The sequence below is a fragment of the Tinamus guttatus genome, unplaced genomic scaffold, assembly GCF_059628265.1.
Source record: "Tinamus guttatus ecotype Peru unplaced genomic scaffold, ASM5962826v1 Tinamus_guttatus_pri_ptg001602l, whole genome shotgun sequence".
In the NCBI taxonomy this organism is placed as follows: domain Eukaryota; kingdom Metazoa; phylum Chordata; class Aves; order Tinamiformes; family Tinamidae; genus Tinamus; species Tinamus guttatus.
This window is the reverse complement of record NW_028290136.1, coordinates 5,394,507-5,416,506: the sequence shown is the minus strand read 5'-3', so window position 1 is coordinate 5,416,506 and position 22,000 is coordinate 5,394,507. Positions and strand designations below refer to the sequence as shown.

The following is a 22,000-nucleotide window of genomic DNA, read 5'->3' as shown; positions in this document are numbered from 1 at the left end:
GGTAGGCAAGGTGGAACAGACAATTACACTGGACATGCTTTTAATTTTGAATCGAACCAAATAACTGATGCCTTTTGCAAATGTAATGACTATTGAAGTGATTCCTTTAAAATGAAGCAAAACCAGTGGTTCTCCTTTCTAAAATTAAAGCATTTACCTTATACAAAGTATAAGAAATGTTACCTGTTGCCTCCACCATTCCTTCTAGGATTACAACAATTTCTAGCTCCTCTTTGGGCAACTGGGCTTTGGAAATCTCCCAGAAAGGACTCTGCTGGTTAATTTCATGGCTGATGATCAGTGGTGAAACCAAAAAGAGACGATCATCCCCTGTGTAATAACCTACGTTGATATCTGTCTGGTTGAGTGGTATAAATTCCCCCTCCTTTGTCTGCTTGGATTTGATCAACTTGGCTCGTATTGATGCCTCTACAATATGTGAATTCCTAAGGTCTCCTACTCGGAACATCAGACACAGCTTTCCATCCCGCATGGAAATAACTGCGTTTGTAGAGAAAACCAAGGTTTCTGCCCTCTTCTTGGGTTGGGATATTTTCACAAACATGCAGCCAACCATGAAAGCGTTGACGATAGAACCTAAAACAGACTGAACTAAAAGCAGAATAATTCCCTCGGGACACTTGTCCGTGATGACCCGGTAACCATACCCAATGGTCGTTTCTGTCTCGATTGAGAATAAAAAGGCTGAGACAAACCCATTGAGGTTGCTGACACATGGGGTCCACGTGCTGTCCCCTATATGATCCATATCTCCTCGCACGTAGGCAATTAGCCACCAGATCATTCCAAAGAAGAGCCAGGTCACAGTGTAAACCATGACAAAAATCAACAGGTTGAACCTCCACTTGAGATCGACTAAAGTAGTGAAGATGTCAGTCAAGTAACGGTAAGTCTCTCTGACATTCCCATGGTGGACGTTGCATTTCCCATCCTTCCTAACATACCTCTGGATTTTTCTCTTGGCACATTCTTTGTTTATATTTTTTGGCAGATCCTCTCTAGCTTGTTTGGGCAACTTTGGCTGATGAATAGTGACAGGGCTCTCTATGTCCTGCTCCATTGAGTCTTCTTCCAGTACGTTAGCTGCCATTAAAAACAAACAAAAAAAAGAAGGCAGGCATTATTTTTCTTATTATTTCTCCAAGTCAACAAACAATTTCTTCCTGTATTACTGACATCAAATGGCTATTAATAAATCAAATCATCATCCTTGTTCTTTGCTCCCCTATCAATCAGATGCACAAGGCAAAAGTGCAAATGGTGCTGAGCATCCTCTCTTAGTTTATTGCTAAACAGAAATATGTTGAAGGAAAATTCTTTCTTGGTTTTTATCTCACTTCCTATCAAGACCCAAATTTAGATTCTGCAAGATGTGTTCAAACAAATCTTCCCCCCTCACCACCCTTGGGACCTTCCCCAAATTTCCCCCTTTGCAATTTAATAAATGAGATTTCTTATGCACCAAGAAAGATCTTCTGGGAGATAGCACAGATATAAATGAGGAAATGTATTTGCTCGGGGGTTTCAGTCACCAAGAAGAGCAGAGAAAATGAGCAATTGTTGAGCTATTTTTTCTACCAATTGCATTGCTATGGGGAAAGTATTAAATAAGTATAAGTAGTTTAAAAAACAAACATTTTTTTTATAAAGAACCAATCCTGCTCTTGTGGAAGAAAAGGAAGGCTTTAGTGAAATACATAGATCAAGGGCAATTCAAGCATATTCCTATACAAAATCATTATCTTACTGCTATTGAGACAGAGAAATGTGTAACCTTCTCCCAGCAATGTCAAGCATACAGTACTTCAGAACATAATTTAATTTTAATTCAGTATACCCATGGTCTTTAATTCAGGTGTACCTTTCTCTAATGATACTGTGATCCTCCATAAGTGTCTCACAAGCCTTTAAACCAGAAATGATGGTAACCACTTTGTTTTCTTTCTGTTTCTCAGCCTTTTGAGATAAATGGCTTCATTACTTCATGCAGTTCTTCTTTATGCGCAAGAAAGAAGAGTTTACTGAGGAAGAGAGTGGTCTGATCAGATGCATTTTGCAGGGAGCTGAGCATGCAGTGAGGTCATGAGCCCAGTGAAGAAAGAGGTCCCCAGGCCCCCAGGAGCGCTTGCACCAGCAGCATGGGTGTCTCCATACAGGACTGCCCGGGAAGGGACACATGAACCCTGGCGTGCAGACCGCTGCTGCTGGGCAAGTCTGGGGTTCTTCTGCAGAGAGGGGGATGTCTCCTGGGGGAAAGTTATTGCAACTTGAAGGGCAGGCTGGTCTCTCTTATCAATGTGTGCTTTCCAAGATGTGCAGTTTCAGCCCCATGGAGAAAGATAACTAGTCTCTGTAAAGTTTTAGGAGTGATCTGAATACTCAGAAAAATATGGGTTAAAGGCAAGTTCCTCCTCTGGCCCACTCTGCTGACAGCCATGCCTCTGGTCAGCCCCATAGCCTACCCACTGTTAAGAGAAAGGCTTGGGGGCTGGCAGCAGCATGACCCCCGGTAGCAGTTTTGTGCTGCAAGACTGCACACTCCATCCTGTGTCATTTATGTAGTTTGCTACTGTGTCTTAAAAGAGTGTTATTGAGGCTGATTGCAGTGGCAGCACTTAAAGACATGTTCCGAACCAGTCAGTTCTGGATGAATTTATCCCAGTTGGTGACAGTGTGCCTACTTGGATTATCACTAATGCTATATAATGTGTGATGAAATAAACACAATAAAAAGGCATTAAAGGAGCCTTGCGAGGCAGACTTAAGCCAAAGCCAGAAAATTCAAAGCTAAGGCATCACACTTTATGGTTAACTCTCTATTGTGCCTAAGGAAATTTCAGTCCACAGGAACTATCACATCACTGCAGCAAGAGACCCCTCACACACTCACGAACAGCCTATGAAGCCTCTGTCTTTTGAGGCTTTAATACAATGTATTTTAGACTAGTAATGTTAGTTTAATGTGGTTCATTATATTTAAGGCATTGTGAATATTTGCTTTTCCTTCCCAATTGGAGTCTGGTGTGAGCGCAGAGTCAATCTGCTCTTGCCCAGACGGCGTGCCTTGCTCCTGTGCTTTCCGCTATAGGGAAGCATGTCCTCGAACTCCCCGCCTGAGCATCATCCTGGCAGAAACTGCAGAGCGTGCTAAAAACCACCGCATCTCCTCCGGGAAGAGACACAGGTGCTGATTTTATTAATGGCATCAGAACAAAACTGAAGGCACGTCCCCATTCAGGAATGCTTACCATTCACATGCTCCAGCATCTAGCCTGCCTTGTACAAGAAGTTTTTTTTTTTCCATCTAGAAATAATTAATTAGCAATTAAGCACTTTTTATTCCTGTAACAAATTTCACCAATGCTTTCAACACGCTCTGTACGATGCTTCTGCATCATAACCACCCTTATCTGCCTTTTACCTTACATGAGCTGAGCTGCAGGTAGAGCTTAGGGCTACGTTTTCTCAAGGGGCCACAGGTTTGGTAGCAGGAGCAAGGGGCCTCTGTGCCCCCTCAGCATACAGCGATGGGCTGACACTTTTGCCTTAAGTGCTCTTCAGAGATCTGTTCTTCTAACGTGTGAGCATTTTCTTAGCATAGAGAGGTTGTGCCTGGGCTGAATCCAATCTGGATATGTAAAAGGGGCAGCTCCTAATAGCCCATCCCGGTAACTACATTTAACCTAAACCTTTCTCAGTATAGCAATTTGCTAACACCCCTGCAGACATTTAAATCTGTCTGGAGGCGTCTAGCCATTTTGTAAATTCTTCAGGCTCTTTACAGTGCTGTCATTACTCAGATATTTAGTCTTTTTCCTTTAGTCTTTTTTTTTTTCCTAAGATCAGTTTTTTAGTCATGTTCTGTTTGTCCAAGATGCAATCTTACTCTTTCTGCCACCCAAATGCCCCTATTATGAGACCCAACAAATACCTGCATGGGGAGGCTCCTAGATCAGAAATGCAGCTGTCACCCTCTCCTGATCTGAGGTCTCGCTCCAGAGTGAACCTTGGGAGCAGAAATTCCTGAAATAAGTGATCCAAGGACAGTGCCTCTGTGTGTTTCCATGGAAATGCCTGATGAACAAGTTTTAAACACATGGCAGGGTCCCTGTTCACCACTGAGGCTGAGGAGCCGCCAGATATTGACTTGTGCCTTTGCCACAAAATGCTTTGACTAATTATATTTTTACTTGGTATCAACCCAATTAGCTTCTCCTGTTTATTTCATTTAATTTTCTTTTCAGTTATGTAATGGCTGTCATGATTCCAGGAACCAAGGAGTGAATAGCTGCTATCTCACTTGAGAGATATTTTTTTCTCTCTCTGGTTTTCTTCATGGCAAAAATATATACATTTTAATAACCTGCAAAGCAAAAAACAAAACAAACAAACTAACAAACACCAAAAAACCCAACAAAAACCACTCCTTCTGGACATCTCCCCTCGCTCAGGAAACATTGGGTTTGTTTGAATGCGATGGCCACATAGCAATAGCATGCTGATTTGAGCTATTCTGTTCAAAACAGTTGTTCCAGTGGGTCCCCTAGGTAGGCACAGCCAACATGCACGGGAGTTCAGTGACTTGTTTCATTTTCTAGCAGATAACGAGATGGAGTTTTCATAAATAAGACCCTGACTGGTTCACTGTGCTTCACTGTAGCAGTACTTTGTGTATACTAGTAAGTTAAGTACGCCCTGACTAGAGGCTAAATGAAGTGGTACAACCCATGTCCCTACTATTAAACTCCCTTTGCTTTCAAAGCGAGGTAGTCTCATGCAGACTGCTTATTGGGAATGGTCCATACTCCATGCTTACACCTGAAATGTAGCCAAGAATTGTGTGTAGTTGGGCTCTGTACTGGCCAAAACCGTGCTAAGGGCTTTTCTAATAAATTTCCTATGGAGGCAGTCAGGTTCCAGTGCTCAAGAACATATAATTTTCCAATAAAGATGCAGCCAGTGATACTAACCTGGTCTTGCCTATTCCAGAACAGCCTTTGGGACACAATCCAATTTCTCCAAGCACATATTTTTACTTAGCATCTGTAGAATAATGTGAATCCAGTGTCAATATCAAAATACAGGCTAGCTGTTCGGGAGATGCTCTCATGATCTTTATGGCTATGAATACAACACTTTCACATCATTGTTAATTTTATCATTTTTATCTTTTGCAATTAAATATATTTGTAGTTTGGTAGTGCCTCACAGATCTTGCCATGGTGCTATACAAATGAAAAAGCGATACATAAAGTGCATGCCTCTAAATGAAATGCTCATAATCTTTTTTTGACTGTATACTGTATTACAATTGTCCTATTAAGGATAGTGTGCAAAATAATTGGGAGGTCCAACAGAGGCTACTGCAAATGATAACTGTGATCATTTTGTAGTGTGAGGCTGCTATAGAAAGTTGAGTAAATGTTATGCTGTAATTTGGCAGATTAATTTTATCTCATTTATTTAACATGTGAATAGTTTGTACGCAAAGGTATCAAGAATTCCCTAATTTCAAAAAATGGTTTATTGTTCTCATGGACTTTTTTGCACTTAAATAAATACCAATCAATTTTGAATACGATTTCTATTTGCATATAATTGTATACTTTCCTGATAGGATGAGGGCAACTTTTTTAAACTAAGCAACTGCCAAAGGTATTTGCATTTGTAAGGTCCAAGCTTGCCTCTTGTGAATAGTCTTCAGCATTCAACTCAAATTTGCTGTGCTCCATCTTGACAGTGGACTTATCTGTAGAGTATTTGACCACGTTAGGAGAATATTTCTCTCCCCCATCGTCCCTGTAAGGCTGTTAGCCTTTGACACCAAGAAAAAAAAAAAAAAAAGAACCAAACACAGTACAAGAAAAATCCTGCATTGTTTAGTTTCCTGTTCTAGGTCTGAGTCTTTTTTGTTGTTGTTTCTTTTCTTGCTTGTCATGTAAAAAAAGGGGGGGCAGGGGAAGCAGACAGGGAACTTTTGAAATGCATTGACTGATCTCTGGCTTGTTTTAGTCACTGTTTCAGAGCTTTGCAAAATCTCAGCTCTGATGAGCATTGAAGGCACAGGAACAGATATTCCCAGAATAGAGGAGGATTTGCTTCTTTGATGAACTCAGCACTGCGCTCAGTGAGACAGGTAATCCGTGCTGGGAAAGTGTGTATTATTAGAAGGTATAAGGCTGAAGATTCTTATTTACAGAAAAATGAAGACTTTTTTTTTTAAAAAATATTTGTTAATAACTATAAGCAGTCATTACAGAAAAAATGTGGATTTTCTTCTGAATTTTGCCTTATGATCTTGTCCTATACTATTGAAATCAATATGAGATTATCTGTTCACTCAACTGGGAACATTATTTGGTCTTGGCTTGATGTTCAATAAACACTGACTTGTCAAATTTCTTCATGTACCAAACTACTTACTTGCACACACAGAATCATAAATAGGAAATCAAAAGCAGCATGCTTGTGTTTTGAGTTTATTTTAGAAGTTTTTACCAGAAAAGAAATGCAAATTGAAGTGTGTTTATCATAGGAAAAGTCGCTGCAAGGATTATACCTTGTTTTCTCACACTACCTGCTTCATTACTGCCTTCTAATCCAACTTGATAAAAATAACTTTCTACTATTTTCATTTCTTTTAAGCCTGTACAGCTGCAAGAAATCAGCCTGAGTAACACTCTGCCTCTGTGCAATACAAACATTCCCATTCATTTCTGATTCTTGGCCCTTTCATTACCGAGGATGGAAAATGATGCTGATATATGATTTGAAAAGAACACTATTCCATTTTTGGTAGTCATTTGACCTTGTAGCTTTTGTCTTGGATTCTCACCAATTCTGATACAGAAACTACCACTAATGGATCCAGAATGCTGTTTTTATATCAGCTTTGCTAAGTGAGCTACATTTGAAGCAAAGGGAAGCCAGTCAGCCTAGGTTTTGCTATGTATGGAAGGTAGTGTAAAAAAACGGCAGATTTTGAACCTGCAAAGACGCCTGGAAACATTTGACTATCAATATCTTATTGGAGACAGTGACTTACTTTAGAGTGAATCCAAACAGGATTCAGAAGTTAATTCAGAAAGTTCTCCTGAAAGTCTGTGCAGCTGTGCAAATACCTCTTGTTTTTGACCCCAGGATACGTATTGACCAGCTTGCATATGTGATGAAGGGGGCCAAAGCTTAGAGTGTTTTCTGAGGACTCACTTCAGGGCACTCACTCTAGATGCCGTTCTTCTGGGCAGACTTGGCAAATATATATCTATCTCTAGGCTATTGCTAACACCACATAAATGTTCTGGCTTGTGGCATGCATGGTTTTATTTGTTATATTCCCCTGTGTAGCACAAGTTATCTCTATCGCAGGCTACGTGTTCAGTTGACAACTTTTGATCTCTCTGGCAGATGGCCTATCATGCTTGCGTAATACTCAATACTTCTTCACCCTCACCCCTCCTACTTGTGTTCCCATGCTCTTGTCAGAAAGAAATAAAGCACAGACCTTTTCACCTTAAACTGGTAATGAAGAGGAAAAACTGGGAATGACAAACCCAAAGAGCTATCAAAGGGAGACAAATAGCTGTCCTATCCAATTTTGGGGAGAGCTGAACAATGAAGACTAAGCTCAAAGTGATGCATAAAGCAGTGGATAGGCTAAAAATCATTGTCTGCTAGACAGTGGAACTCTACCAAATGGTAGAATCAAGATGGCTGGCAGCTATAAGTGTGCAAGTTCATTATTAAAATCAAAGACTCATATAAAAATGTTCATAGCAACATGGAAAGAACTCAGGGAGGCATCCTTAATTTTTTTTAATAAACACTAAACACTTATCCCTGCTAGAAGACTAATTACAAGTTTAAAACTCAGTCTCTCCCTCACACAGTCTCACTCTGTGCGAGGGTGTCTCACCCTGTGTGACTGAACACAGTCTCACCCTCAGCCATCTGGCTTTTGAATTGACTCTGGCTAGAAGCTGATGAGCTGAGATCAAGGGTGAAGAAAGACACAGAGAAAAGAAAATGATAAAGGAGATGATAAAGAAGAACTGATGAAGGGAAACATTACAGATAAATGAGAACACATTCCGTTCCTTATCCCTGTTTTGTGGTCAAATTCCAAATAAAGTGAAGAAGCAAAACCTGCTGTGATTTTACTATATCAGCTGCATCTCAGTAAATGCACCTTGATGGACTCCCTGTGTCTATCAGCCTGGGCACTGGTGCAGCTCGGGAGGCAGCCGTGTGAACCCTGCCTGTCCACCTAGAAGGGGCCGTGACAGTCAGCTGCTCACCTCTGCTAACCTTTAGCAGACTTATTTGACATTACAAGGATGATCAGGGGCCTGGAACATCTGCCCTATGAGGAGAGGCTGAGTGAGTCGGGCCTGTTCAGCCTGGAGAAGAGAAGGCTGAGAAGGGATCTAATCAGTGTCTATAAGTACCTCAAGGGAGGCAGTGAGGAGGATGGTGCTGGCCTCTTTTCAGTGGTGGCCACCGACAGAACTAGAGGTAATGACCACAAACTGAAGCACCAAAAGTTCTGCATGAACTTAAGGAAAAATTTCTTAACAGTGAGGGTGACAGCGCACTGGAACAGGCTGCCCAGAGAGGTTGTGGAGTCTCCTTCTCTGGAGATCTTCAAAACCCGCTTGGACGCAGTCCTGTGCCACGTGCTCTAGGTGACCCTGCGTGTGCAGGGGGGTTGGACTAGATGACCTCTAGAGGTCCCTTCCAACCTTAAGCATTCTATGATTCTATGATTACTTGAGCAACTTCATCACTGACTGTAGCCACAGGCATGCCGTGAAGAATGGGACTTGGAGATGTGTCTAACCCACGCACTGCCCCAAGGCAGTACCCACAACATGTCTTCTTCAGGGCAGGTACACGCTTTGGTTACAACAAGATGCCACAACATGTCTAGCCAGTTTGTTTCGGTCTTCCTGACCTCAGTCCCTCTTGCTGTAGAGCTTATCTGATCCACAGTCAACATACAAAGCAGCCTCCTTGGAAGTACTATTTCTTCCAAGAAGGTAGGAAAGACATGAAAGATGCATTTCTGCACCTGAAAAATGCATACTACGGTTACAGCTGCTGCTAGCAGCAGAGGAGAGTCAGTGGAAGAGAGAGCTCAGGTGCTTTACTCTGAGTTGTGCAACCTGGCAAGATCAGGCCTTATGCCGTTTCTACTATTCACATGCAGCAAAATGACTGACAGCTGCTGGAATACAGATCATTACTGATTTGCAGTGCTGACAGGTCTTACTAGCTGCAAATACTCATGTGTAAAGCCACATACTCCACATCAGAAACCTCTGTGTCAGGTGGATGTCTCCCTGAGTTGCTGTTTAGTATCATTGTCTGATATACTCCTTGAGAGATTTCTTTCTGCAGTTACCCAACTCCAGCTCTTTCTGCCATTTAATGTCATGTGGCGCTAATACCAAAATTTTTGATTGCCAGCTGTTCAACATTTCCTGAGAGATACTGTTAGAACTGAGGTTTTCATCTTTGTGTGGTGTATCCAGAGAAAGAGCAAACATGAAGGAAACACATTGACCTGAGTATTACCAATTTTAAACTGCTTATGTTTACATGCTCCAGCTGCTGTACAGTTATGTAAGTGATGTGTGTTCCCAGTGGTAGCTGCTTTAACTTTAAAATCAGAAATTTTCAGATCAGAAGGGACCTCTGGAGGTCTCTAGATCAACCCCATTCTCAAAGCAGGACCTGCTTCATAGTTATATCATGTTACTCAGAGTCAATGATTGCAGTTTCCTTAGCCTCACTGGATCTGGCATGAGGGCTCCACCGCTCGCATTGGGAACATTTGGTTCTTTATAGGTTAGCGAAATTTTCCTTGTTGCAACCTGTGCATTTGTTGCTCCTTGCACTTTCTCTGTTCACCTTTGAGAAGATTTTGGCTCCATATGCTCTGCAGCTCCTCTTTTGTGCCTTAGCTGCTGATTTACAGCTCAGCCTTCAAGGGAAGTGATGTGAGGGCTGGTTAAATCATGTCTTCTCCACATATTTTCCCTTCTGATTGTGTGGAAAAAATGAATGTTTTTAAACTTTGTTTGAGCAGACATGGGGAAGAATCTTAGGACAGGAAGAACCTTCCTCTCAGGCTTTTTTTTCCTTTAAAGTTTTTCCCACACTGAATGCTCTAGAAAAAATATAGATCAACAGAACCTGCCTGGCTGCGACCCTGTGCCCTAGGTGTCCCTGCTCGAGCAGGGGGGTTGGACTAGATGGTTTCTAGAGGTCCCTTCCAGCCACAACCGTTGTGTGATTCTGTGTAACATTTCATATAGACAACTGAACTATTTAATCCTGCACTGTAATGTCACTAATACCTAGAGAGTGTTCCTGGTTGGTCCTGGAAGCTGACGCGCAAATAGGAGCTTAGCTGGCCTGTCCAATGCCGACTATCCCCATGCTTAAGTATGCTTAAATATTAGCATGCTGCCTACCTCTGCTCGGGGCATGCCAGCTAATGCTCTGAGGCAATCCTTGGAAATATTTCCGGAGATAGCATGTACCAGGGACTGTTCCCATTAGACAGCATGCTTGGGATGGTACCAGGTTTGGTTTCCTTCACTCTTGTCTACCAGTAATAGCCCAGCAAGCATGCTCCCTCAAACATCTTCTCACACCACCCTCTGCACAAAGCAACACATAACCTTATCTGCAACAAAAGCTTTGTGTTATTTCAGACGCTCTGAAGTGTCTCTTAAGAACAAGAGACATGGAGTTCACACAAGACCCAGGGCAGAGCACTCTGTACTGTGGACATGGACAGTCTGTACTATTTGCTTTCAAGGCAATCCTTCAGCCTGTTTTATTTCACACTGTAGATACAGTCAAAATGGTGACGGTCCTAATGCCCATTGTAGTATGTGAAATCTTTAGAAACCAAGGAGTGTTGCTATCGCCCTTATCAAAGCCTGTCTGCCCAGATAGGTTACTAGAATGGACAGAAATTGACTATCCCAGAAGTAGTTGCCACTGCCATTTTGCCACCTTCCTTTTGGCAGAAGAAGCCAGTGCTTCTCTTGCCTTGCAATTTTCTATCCCAGCACTGTTTCCTCCCCTTCCTGTAGCATGGGTGTTTCCACTTGATTTCTCATCCTTGTGGCAGCCAAACACATTTTTGCCTGCACTTCTGAACAGCCTTGAGACAGCTCTGTGTCTGAATATTCAGACTGCTTCTTGGGCAGGTGTTGGAACTGCTGAAGAGACATATGCTGACAGCTTGCCTTGCTTTGATCAATGAGCTATCATAAATACGCGGCTTAAGAAGAATGGAGAAGAGTATTTTTGTCAAGAAGAAAGAACTTCATTCAATCAATATGTCCTGAAGACAGTAACTTAGGCAATGAGGTAAGCCTGCAGATTGAGCTCCAGGCTTTCTACTACTTACCTACTGGAAGGGGCAGGAGATGCTATATATTGATGCAAGTTGAGCCAGCAACTTACAGAGAGGTGATCTAAGGTGACTCAGACTGATTCCTCTGGAAAACATCAACTACACTGAGTAATCTTTTCCTAGGTCAAGATGTCCTTCCACAAATATCCAGCTCTGATGCACTGGGCAAGCGCCCGTGTGTGCCCTCCTGCAAAGTGGACATATTGCTGCTTTGCAGCGGATACTACACTTCAGCAACCTTCTGGTGAAGCTAGACTTTGGGAGGACAGTTTGAAAGCCAGTAGTGAAGATGAGCCGTTTGAGCTGGAAAAAGAATGTCTGTTGTTAGGCCTGTTTTTTTAAAGAAACGTGCACTGCAGAGAACAGAGTGACTCTGAAGTACAGATAACTAATTCCTTCCCCATTGTATTCTTTAAAGAATGAAAAAAAAGCCACAACCTTTCTTCCTTAAATTATGATTTTTTTTTTCTCAACATATATCCATTTGTACTTCAAACAGGTTACCCCCAAGTCACAGATGTTGCTGTTACTGTTGCGTGGAAAGACTGGCAGAAGTGAAACAGTCAGGAACTTTAGGTAATATCTAGAAGTGGAGATTTCCTCCTCAATACCTTCTTTGCAGTTAAGGGAAGATTGCAGTGGCTTTTGTTTCTAGAGAACAGATATTTCAACCGAGCAAGGCACTTCTCCCTTAAAAACACCAGAGAGATTTTAATTTAACTTTTGGCACTCTTTGAACAGCAACAACAACAAAAAGCTAAAATTATTCTCGCAGTTGCTGGAGAAACCACATCTCTGCATCTCTGTGACTGCATCTGTCTCCAGTGATTTCATATATGTGTACTGCTCTCTCGTTGTTTGAGGAGAGTGACTTTCTTCTTTATTTTTGCCCTGTTAGCTTTGTCAGCTGGCCTGGGAGGAAACAGAAGGGAGCAAGGCAAGCTGCTGCTACCAGCTACGCTTTGCTATTCTTATCATTACTACCTGCTATTACTCTTGTAGCAGAGCCAAGAGGCTTTGGTCAGGATGGTGCCTGCTTATATACCCTGTCGAAAATGTGTGGAAAGGCTGAACTCCAGAAAGCTCAGTGCTGAGGTCATGTTGTGTTGCATCCCGTAGGATCATCTCACCAAAGCTAGTGGTGCTATTAGTAGGGTTTTATCCCACAGCTGTGCTTATCCGGCCTAGCATATAAAGCAGTGCCAAAACTGGGCGTCTGCTGTCTAAACATCATGCCAAAGTGGGAACTGGAAACAGGAGAGGAGCAGGAAGCTGCAAAGGAAGCAGAGAGCCCAAGGAAAGGGTGGTGGCGAGTACGTGCTGTTTTTATTATATATCAAAGTTTTATTGGATGGATAATGTTTAATTTTCCAGTTAAGGGTTTGTTACATGCTCCTAAATATGACTGCACTACTGATTCTGGTTTTCACTTAGCTGCAGCCAATAAGGCTGCCTGTTTTTTACTGAGCAGCCTGGTAGGAAATAAATGTTGCTACACTGCATTTTTTGCAAGGCAGAGGCAGCATTGCATTATAATGGTCACCCTGACACTGATGAAACCAAATTCTTGCATCCAAATGTTACCTCAAAAATAACACTGTCTTGGGCTGGTCTTCTTCCCCTTCACTGTCTCTCCATTTTTAGTCATTTTTTATTCTAGTAATCATTCGGTTTGTCTGGACGGCTTCCTTTAATTATATTTTTTTTCCATCCCGACCTCTTTCATTTCTTGCTTCATTTGATCTGGGACTCTGGCTGCTTCCTTTAAGCTAAATAATTAGGCCATCACTAGCTTCATCGGCTTGCGCTGCCTAAAGACGTCATGGAGGAAGACTAAGATCTATTTTCTTGCAACCCTCTTCTCATTTCTACTTCATGCAGTTTATAGGCTGGAGGAAAAATAATAATAATAAAAAAAGCTGAGAAATAAGCATAAAGTGACATTTAAAAAAGAAGGTTTTATAAAAAGTCATCATTTCAGCTGGGTTGGTGTTTTGCTTCAGGTCGTGATACTGTGATAACTTGGAACTGGTAAGTGTGGAATACTTCAGCCACTTCCTAAAGAAATGAGCCTTATCCATCACTCTGTCTGGCCTGCTCCCAGTCGCTTTTAAACTTTTGGCTGGTATTTAGGTTTTCAGATTTGCTTTAGAACTTCAGCTAGAAGGAAAGGTAGATATATCAACATTTGACAGTGGAGTCTCCAAAATGCTAAATTCCTACAAGGGCCATGATCTGTAGTTGGGGCAAAAAGACTTTTTTTTTTTTTTTTTTTTGTGAGTCTTGCTGCTCCCAAAGTTACCCTAGTAAATGTTTGTTACTTTTATTTTTTTCCCAAATAGCTATTTCCTGCAATGTTCCTGTGAGGTATCTACAAAAACATCACTCCTGCTCCATGCCAGCAGTGCTGTAGGCTCCAGTTTTCCAGCAGGAAGAGCACAGCCACAGGCCGGGTCTGTCTGAGGCACATATCTCACAGAGGGACTTTCACATTCAGCAATTGTTTTGCTCAGCCTGGAGCATTTTCCTATATCCACAGAGAAAAATGGGGGCAAGAAAATAAAACTAATAATAATAATAATAAAATTTAGTGAAATCAGAACAAAAGATTAAGAGAACCTACTTTTTTGCTCTTAATCTAGACTTTTCCTTGTCTTTGTTTAATTTGAATAAAAACCCATATACTCTTGCTGCAATGACCATTATCTAAAACAGATTTTATACCCATTCACATATAAATTTGTTAAAAAATAGACTCAAACAAGTACCATCTCAGACCCAAAAAGACTGAAAATATGTCAAACACAGAAAAATGTTTCTATGTCAACAAATAGTAGCTTTCTGTCCTGAAATAAACAATTCAGTAGTGTCTAAACTAGCATTTACTGTGTTATTTTACTTAAGCTACAGAACAAGTTAAATAGGTCTGTAAACTTGTTTGAAAAAAAGAATCAAAGGAGTTGTGAAATTGCTATAATTGCTATTATCCTTTTCTATAGGGAAATAGGTAGCAAAAAAAGAATTGTAAGCACTGAAACATTTTGAAAATTGAGTTCAATTTGGCAAATGGGATTTGCCAAAATGCTCAATGAAGGAAAGGACGTTTAATTTCAGACTTTTCAAAAGGTGGTGTTTTGTCTGTAAAATACTGCAGCCTAGGAGCTTTTTAGAAACAGTCTTAGAATTCACATTTTCACTCACTTTTTTTTCACAGTAACTTTTTACCTAGCTTTAGAAAATGAATATATATCTCTATTACCTTGCTTTAGAAAATTAACAAAGAAGTTTTTCAAATGGCTTCAATAACCCCAAATGAGGGACTATGTGAAAGATTTTGTAATGGCTATTTTGAATTAGCCAGGGGTTTGCTATTTGTTTCTCTTATTTTGTTGAAGAGTTTTCTTGATTTACTTAGATATGTTTACCGACATTTCTTTCAATCTGGCTGAAAAACATCCATCATTTAGCCAGATTGTTCCAATGAACAACTTGCTAGATCATCATTTTCTTCTCTAAAACTAAGGTGCTTTGAGAGAGGACTTGACTTTCCTGAAAGAGCAGGAAAACCTGATGGTACTGGGTTCTTACGTAATCCCAGCTGGTTAAACAGTAACATCCAATTTTTGCAAATCTGTTAAGGACTCTTAATGGCTTTTGATTCTGGTTAACTGAATTTAGAGCTTAATACAAAAAAATAAAATCCTACTGTGGATTTAATTTTTCTTTATATAGTATGTATGAGTCTTTCCAGAATAGTATGGACCAGTATTACTTTTTTCTTTTTTCTAAATAACTGACATTTTAGACGGTACATTAACCTTCAGCCAGCATAGCACATGTATCTTTTCTGGAGCTAGCAAAGCTCAGCATGAGCACAAATAATTCAAAGCTTTCGTAGTCTTTAGATGTCTTGAGAGAAAAGACACTGCTTTTCATATACCCCTGATTTGTGTAGGGAGACGATCTGCCTCTGAAATGCATGAGCTATCTTGTAGGAATTTGCTTGTAGACATCAGAAACACATAAATGGCCTTGTTAGAGCTACTATATGAAGCAATATGCTAGGATGAAATGAGAATTCTGTGTCTTTTGCAGCCAGGTACATGTAGTGGGGCTCACTTAAAGAAATGCTTGATAAAGGAGCTGAACTTTTTAATAGAAAGGAGCTCTTGTGCAGTAAGCAAAAGTACTGAGCCTGTGGATGAGAGCTTTTGATAAATGAACAGACTGGTAACAAGAACACACTTTCTGTGCATCCAAAAGTAAAATTAAATGGAAAACCGAGATGGTAAAAATAGACTGCTCCAGAGCTGCTTTTCGTGCATGAAATAAGAGTGGAACATTTGCAAACAAATTAGGTTGTGTGTTGGACAGGTTTTTGTTGTTTAAAACTAACTGAAGACTGATTTGTGAAGCCCAGGCCAGCAGTGGAAGGGCTGCAATTTGCCAGGAACGACGCAGAGGTTCCATTGCCCACCTTGCCTGGGGTCTGAGTTCAAGCGCAATAGGCGCCCACTTGGCATATTTAAAGGATACATCTACTACCATTAATGCCAAGTCTTCTTCAATAAAGACAGCAATTGCAAGAGGACTTTCAGGTCAGAGTGTGTAAATGGATTCATTTTTTAATGAAATGACGAAAGCTTTCAAGGGTCTCCTCTGGTAGTCCAATTTGCTGTCCTGGTGTGTGTGTTGATGTGGGAGCATCAGAGGTCATGAGCAGGCTGGGAAAGAATTGGGAGTCCTGCAGACTCGGAGACGTGAGGGATGGCAGGCATGGGGAGCAAAGAGTCAGGGCTGCGGAATGTTTCATCAGGCAGAAGCAGAAAGCGCAGGCAGAAAGCTAGGGAGAAAGAAGGAATGAGGCCCTGCAGTAAAATATAGAAGAGACCTAATTTTTATTTTGGGGAAGATAGGAGAAAAACAATGCTTGTAAAGTTCAGACTTACTTGGTTTTGTGTGTAGGATGAGATTCATTTGTGGAACTACAGAGAATATATGAGTCTTGCTCTCTTCAACAAACAGCCAAAACAGCTCCTTTATGGTCGAGTTGTATTTTCCTTCTCTTTGCCAAACATAAAAATGGGCCAAGGCATATAAGGCAATGGTTTTGTTCAGCGACTTGCACAAAGTCTTACACAAAGTGTCAGATCCGACCTCTTGAGTCTCATGTGGGGCCTCAGCTGACACTGGATGACCCAGGGCTTGGATATGCCAGCTCTGAGGACACAGAATGTGCACAGCTTCCCTGTCATCCCATGACTAAGGAAGATGAACCATAATATTCTTTATATCCCATTGGAGACCTGAGCTGCCAACAGCTCTTTGACTTCCAAAAATAAAACACAGACAGAGGGTAGTCACACCTCTGTTTTTACTGTGGACTGTGAGTTGCCTTCTCAAAGGGGGTGACATTAGATTGCTGTGTGCATCTCAGGAGGCCACAGCAGAGCTGGGGAAGATACAGAGATGGCAACCAGAGAGCTCAGGGGCTCCCACCATCTGCTCTTCACTGCAAGCGAGAGTAGGAAAACCTGGACTCTCCAGGCTGACCAGGGAAGGTGAAAGAGGTGACATGGAGGAGGTGAAAGCAGGATCCTGAAGTACAGGGATGGGTACAGGGATGGACTCAATGCAACTAAGAGGAGATTAGTTTAAAGGAGTCATGAGAATACATTCTTGCAAGGGCAGTGGCCCTTGGAAACTGCAGCCTCAGGAGGCTGTGAAGTCAGACAGTATCAAGGGGTTCAAAAGGGATTTGGCTAACCTCTAAACAAGGAGTCTTTTAATAGACAGTCAAGGGACAGGGCAGGGATGTCCCCTTGGTCATGACTAATGCAACAGCTGGGACTACGGGAGGTGTATGTGGGGAACAGACTGTCAGGCTCACACGCTCTCTCTGACCCTTTAGGATAAATCCTTTACTCTTACTGTCTTCCAGCTGTATGTTCATCTTTCTGAAGACACTGACTCATCCTCTGAGGCTTGTGAGGGGTTTGTAAGAGGTCAGCAGGTGCTAGAAAATATATTTTATTTATTTTCTGATAGGATGACTTTGTTATTCATATAAATGTCTTGATCAGTTGACATCAGAGATGCCTCCGCCTTATTTTAATGCTAGGAAACCTTTCCTGAGCTCAAATACAGTGTCTTAGACTTATTTTTTTTTCAAAGCCTTGCTAGTTTCCAAGGAGATCTAACCATGCAGACAGTTTGCAAAGACGGTAATTAGCTAGCAATGAACAAGATGGACAAGAGATGGAAAAGAACCACTATGCAAAAAAAACAAAATTTGAAAGCATTCTGTCTTTAAATGGCTAGTATGCAGAAGCAACCTGATCTGTTTTTTTTCATACTTTGAAAAAGCATCCTCAACTGCCTTCACAAGATGATTTTGTAAACACCTGGCTTTTGGTTTGGTGGCTGAACTGACAAAAGAAGAACTGCCTCAGACTGTTTTGGACATGATATTTTTTAGAATATTCAGCAATTAAAAATAGGATCCAATGAATGATTCTGCCTGCCTTTAAATAAGAAGGGATAAAATTTATTGCTCAGCGTTCAGAAAAGAGGTAGAGTCATAAGGCAGAGCCAAGCAGAGGAAGGTGCCTTTCATAGAATTATAGAATCATAGAATGCTTAAGGTTGGAAGGGACCTCTAGAGGTCATCTAGTCCAACCCCCCTGCACACGCAGGGTCACCTAGAGCACGTGGCACAGGACTATGTCCAAGCGGGTTTGGAAGATCTCCAGAGAAGGAGACTCCACAACCTCTCTGGGCAGCCTGTTCCAGGGCTCTGTCACCCTCACTGTTAAGAAATTTTTCCTTAAGCTCCTGTCGAACTTTTGGTGCTTCAGTTTGTGGCCATTACCTCTAGTTCTGTCAGTGGCCACCACTGAAAAGAGGCTGGCCCCATTCTCCTCACTCCCTCCCTTGAGATATTTATATACACTGATCAGATCCCCTCTCAGCCTTCTCTTCTCCAGGCTGAACAGGCCCAGCTCCCTCAGTCTCTCCTCATAGGGCAGATGTTCCAGGCCCCTGATCATCCTTGTGGCCCTGCGCTGGACTCTCTCCAGCAGCTCCACATCCCTCTTGTACTGGGGGGCCCAGAACTGGACACAATACTCCAGATGCGGCCTCACCAGGACTGAGTAGAGGGGCAGGATCACCTCCCTCGACCTGCTGGAGACGCTCTTCTTAATGCACCCCAGGATCCTATTGGCATCTTGGCCACGAGGGCACACTGCTGCCTCATGGTCAGCTTATTGTCCACCATGACGCCCAGGTCCTTCTCCGCAGAGCTGCTCTCCAGAAGGTCGGTCCCCAACCTGTACTGGTGTCTGGGGTTATTCCTCCCCAGGTGCAGGACCTTGCACTTGGCCTTGTTGAATTGCATGAGGTTTTTCACCGCCCAGTTGTCCAGTCTGTCCAGGTCCCTCTGGATGGCAGCGCAGCCCTCTGGGGTATCGGCTACTCCTCCCAGTTTGGTATCATCAGCAAACGTGCTGAAGCAGCACTCCGTCCCTTCATCCAGGTCATTGATGAATAAATTGAACAGGACTGGAAATATCCTAGTTTTAAAAGGAGCTGAAAGAGTACTTTTTTTCAGTAAGCAAGCTATTTGCCATAAAAATTCCTCTTGCCTGTCTATGTCAGAGCAAGTCTTGCAGTTTCCATGTATATAGAAGGGAGTGCTGAAAAAGAAGTTTTGGAAGAAAAGCCCTTTGAATTCTTAATTGTGAAAAGGTCACTGTGGCTGAGTTACCCAGACATGGTCTGTGTGTAGAAAAGTAGAAAATCTGCCAGTTTACTCTGACCTTGCTACTTTGGGAAGCTGTGTCACTACTGCAAGTTTTATAAGGACTGCATTAAGATTTTGAGCTTGTCTCCAACTTTCACACCTCCCAGGTATCCCAATATGGGCTGTATTTGTGTTAGTGAATGCATATTTATTTCCATCTACACAGATTATGTAGGAGTCATGTGTGAAATGAATAATGAGGACCTGAGATATGTGGAACACAAAGCAATGAATATTGCATATTCAGGACGAGTGGGGGAGACACACTTTTTATCGGTATACAAACATAAGTTTTTCCTTCAGATGATACACAGATCTGAAATGGTGACTAAACTTTTTATTTTGGGGCTGGTACTCCTCCTCCAGTTTGTGTGATGTCTCTTTTTGGAAGGGCAGAATACATGGCTATCTGAGACAGATTTCGTTCTGGCCCTTCCTCAAGCAGGCAACAGGGAGCAGTAGCAGAGCAAATATTTCCTTCAGGCTGATGTGCTTGGCTGTCAGCAGGCTGGAGATAGCCCAGGACTTACAATAGTAAGTCCTCTGCAGTCTTAGAGAGTTTATTCCTCACCATTCCCAGAGGAGCCAAGTACTAAACTGAAGTAGAAAAAGCACTGTTCCCTGTAGCCATAGCCCGTATCTCTTGCCCCACAGTATTGGAGGTAGTGAATAGGATTAAACTGCTCACGTACCTGCTCAGTATTGGGAAGGAGGTTTGGAAAAGGGTGTTATAATAATGCAACAAATAATACAAAGTTGGAACAAAAAAGGCAATAGCATAAATATTTTTCTCTGTAATAGGAAATATTGATCTCCTCATGCTTTTCTTCATTGTGCGCTTAGAGGGACCCCAAGGAGAACTTTAGCTGTAGATATCAAGAGGCCCATACAAACTTCTTTGGGGGATTGGGAGCAAAGAGGCTTGCTGCTGCATAGTCTGCTAAGCCTTCCTGTGACTCAGTAGTTGTTTCTAAAACAGAGAATCACTTACAAACCTTCTTAAAGAGATTGAAACGTATAGTTAGCCAGACTGCATGCTATTACTTGTGCTGGCAACAAGGAAACTGCAGCCCCTTTTTCCTTACTAATCTTCAGTTTGAGCTCTGACCTGCCTGGGGAGCTGATGCCAGAACTGCCTTCAAGGCATAACACAGCCACTACAGCATCTCTATATTACTTGTATATACTAATATTTATTACCACTGTCTTCTGATACAGACCAAGCTCTGCTAGCAACATCTGGCAAGCCATTAATAACAGCTGACTGTGATGAATGTCTGTTAGTTACGACTGATTTCAGCATTTCCTGGCTGACCTGAGCTTAGGCAATCAGGCTGTAATACTATTCACATGTAAATTAAATACAAGTTCCTTTTGCAGGGATGCTGTGGTTAAGTGAACAACCTCTCCTCTTTCATCTGTGATCAGTTTTAACAAATTGCTTGGCTTGCTCGATTGCTTTCACCCTCCCTCTCATTTCTCTTGTAATTTCTTTGATTATTTGTTTTTACATTTAGCATTAGTGTGCCATGTCTCTATTCAAGCCTCCCTTCAAATCAATAAGGAACAGTGGTTCCTCACTTGTCCTGCGCAGCCTCCCACTATTATTTAAGTCTACTGATTTATTGGATCCAGGCAAAATAAATAGTAAGAAATAAAATGCATCTGAATGTGCTGATATCTCTGTGGGAGGAAGCTGTGTGTTGGATCCGATGGGTGTTCTCTCCAAAACAGTAAAGGGAAAGGCAGTGCTAAATGCTGCTCACAAAATGCCCTTCTCCTTGGCAAGCCAAACTCATTTAATCTGCTATGGTGTTATCCTTGCAATGTCAGTGGAAAGAAGGGTAGCCTGGGATCTCATGTAACACAAGTTTTTCAGGAATTGCAAGGTGAAATTCCCAGGGCTGTCTTATTCTGGGCATCCGATTTAGTAATTTTAAAGGACCTTTTTGACCTTTAAAATAATCAGACTCCCTGCATTCGTTCTCCTCCTCCTCCTCATAAAGCAGCCACTGTTTTCAGCCCTTCTGTTCCTTTTGGAATATTATTTTTCTGTTCTCTTCCTGAAGCTCTTGGCCTCTCATCAAGTTGCAGATGAGTGGATGTTGCAAGTGCCTTCGGGTTAGAGATAAGGCCTTATTCTTAGGAGAGGAAGTCTACTCTCTGTTTTCACATATAAAGCCAAGGCCAGGAAGGATTAATTATAGGACTGGTAAATTAAAGAAACAGAGAAGGGAAATAAGATGTGTTTTGTGAGGCCCATTTGAGAAGCCTGTACTTGAAAACCCCTCCATTATGGGCTCTTTGGCTTCAATACAAGGAAATGCATGCGACTTCTATTTCTTGACTTATACTTGCTATTCCATTTTGGGGATTATCGGGAAATCTGCTTGGCCTCACTGCAAAGGGCTTGACGATTCCTGGCAGTCTGGCATGTTTCAGCCCTCACAGAGCCTTTGGGCTCTAGAAGACAGGCCTGAGCTGGGGAGGTCTGAGGTGGGCTTTAGCCTTCCTTGTCCTTGTCCTCCCATTGCAGCAGTGCTCCAGCAGAAACTGGTGTGAGTAGCATTTGCTGCTTCTGTGCTAAGTTTTTGCAGATATGATTGTTGGAGGGCATGTCCCTGCTTGTGATTTATACAGCTTTGAATTTGCCAGTTTTCAAAAATTATATTGAAGTAAAAGATGATCCACTCATTTTAGTGGACATGCTGATATTTAGCTTTAATAGCTCTGCTTTGATG

The 22,000-nt window shown here is 41.9% G+C and overlaps 1 protein-coding gene across 1 annotated transcript in view; it reads right to left on the bottom strand.

Annotated features, from left to right (window-relative positions):
* KCNJ6 (potassium inwardly rectifying channel subfamily J member 6) overlaps nt 1-22,000 on the bottom strand; it is a 151,481-nt gene that overhangs the window by 37,056 nt on the left and 92,425 nt on the right. The window contains exon 2 of the mRNA XM_088539348.1: nt 184-1,104. Within this exon, the coding sequence (XP_088395474.1) occupies nt 184-1,081 (898 nt within the window). The 5' untranslated portion in view covers nt 1,082-1,104. The remainder of the gene's footprint in view (nt 1-183; nt 1,105-22,000) is intronic.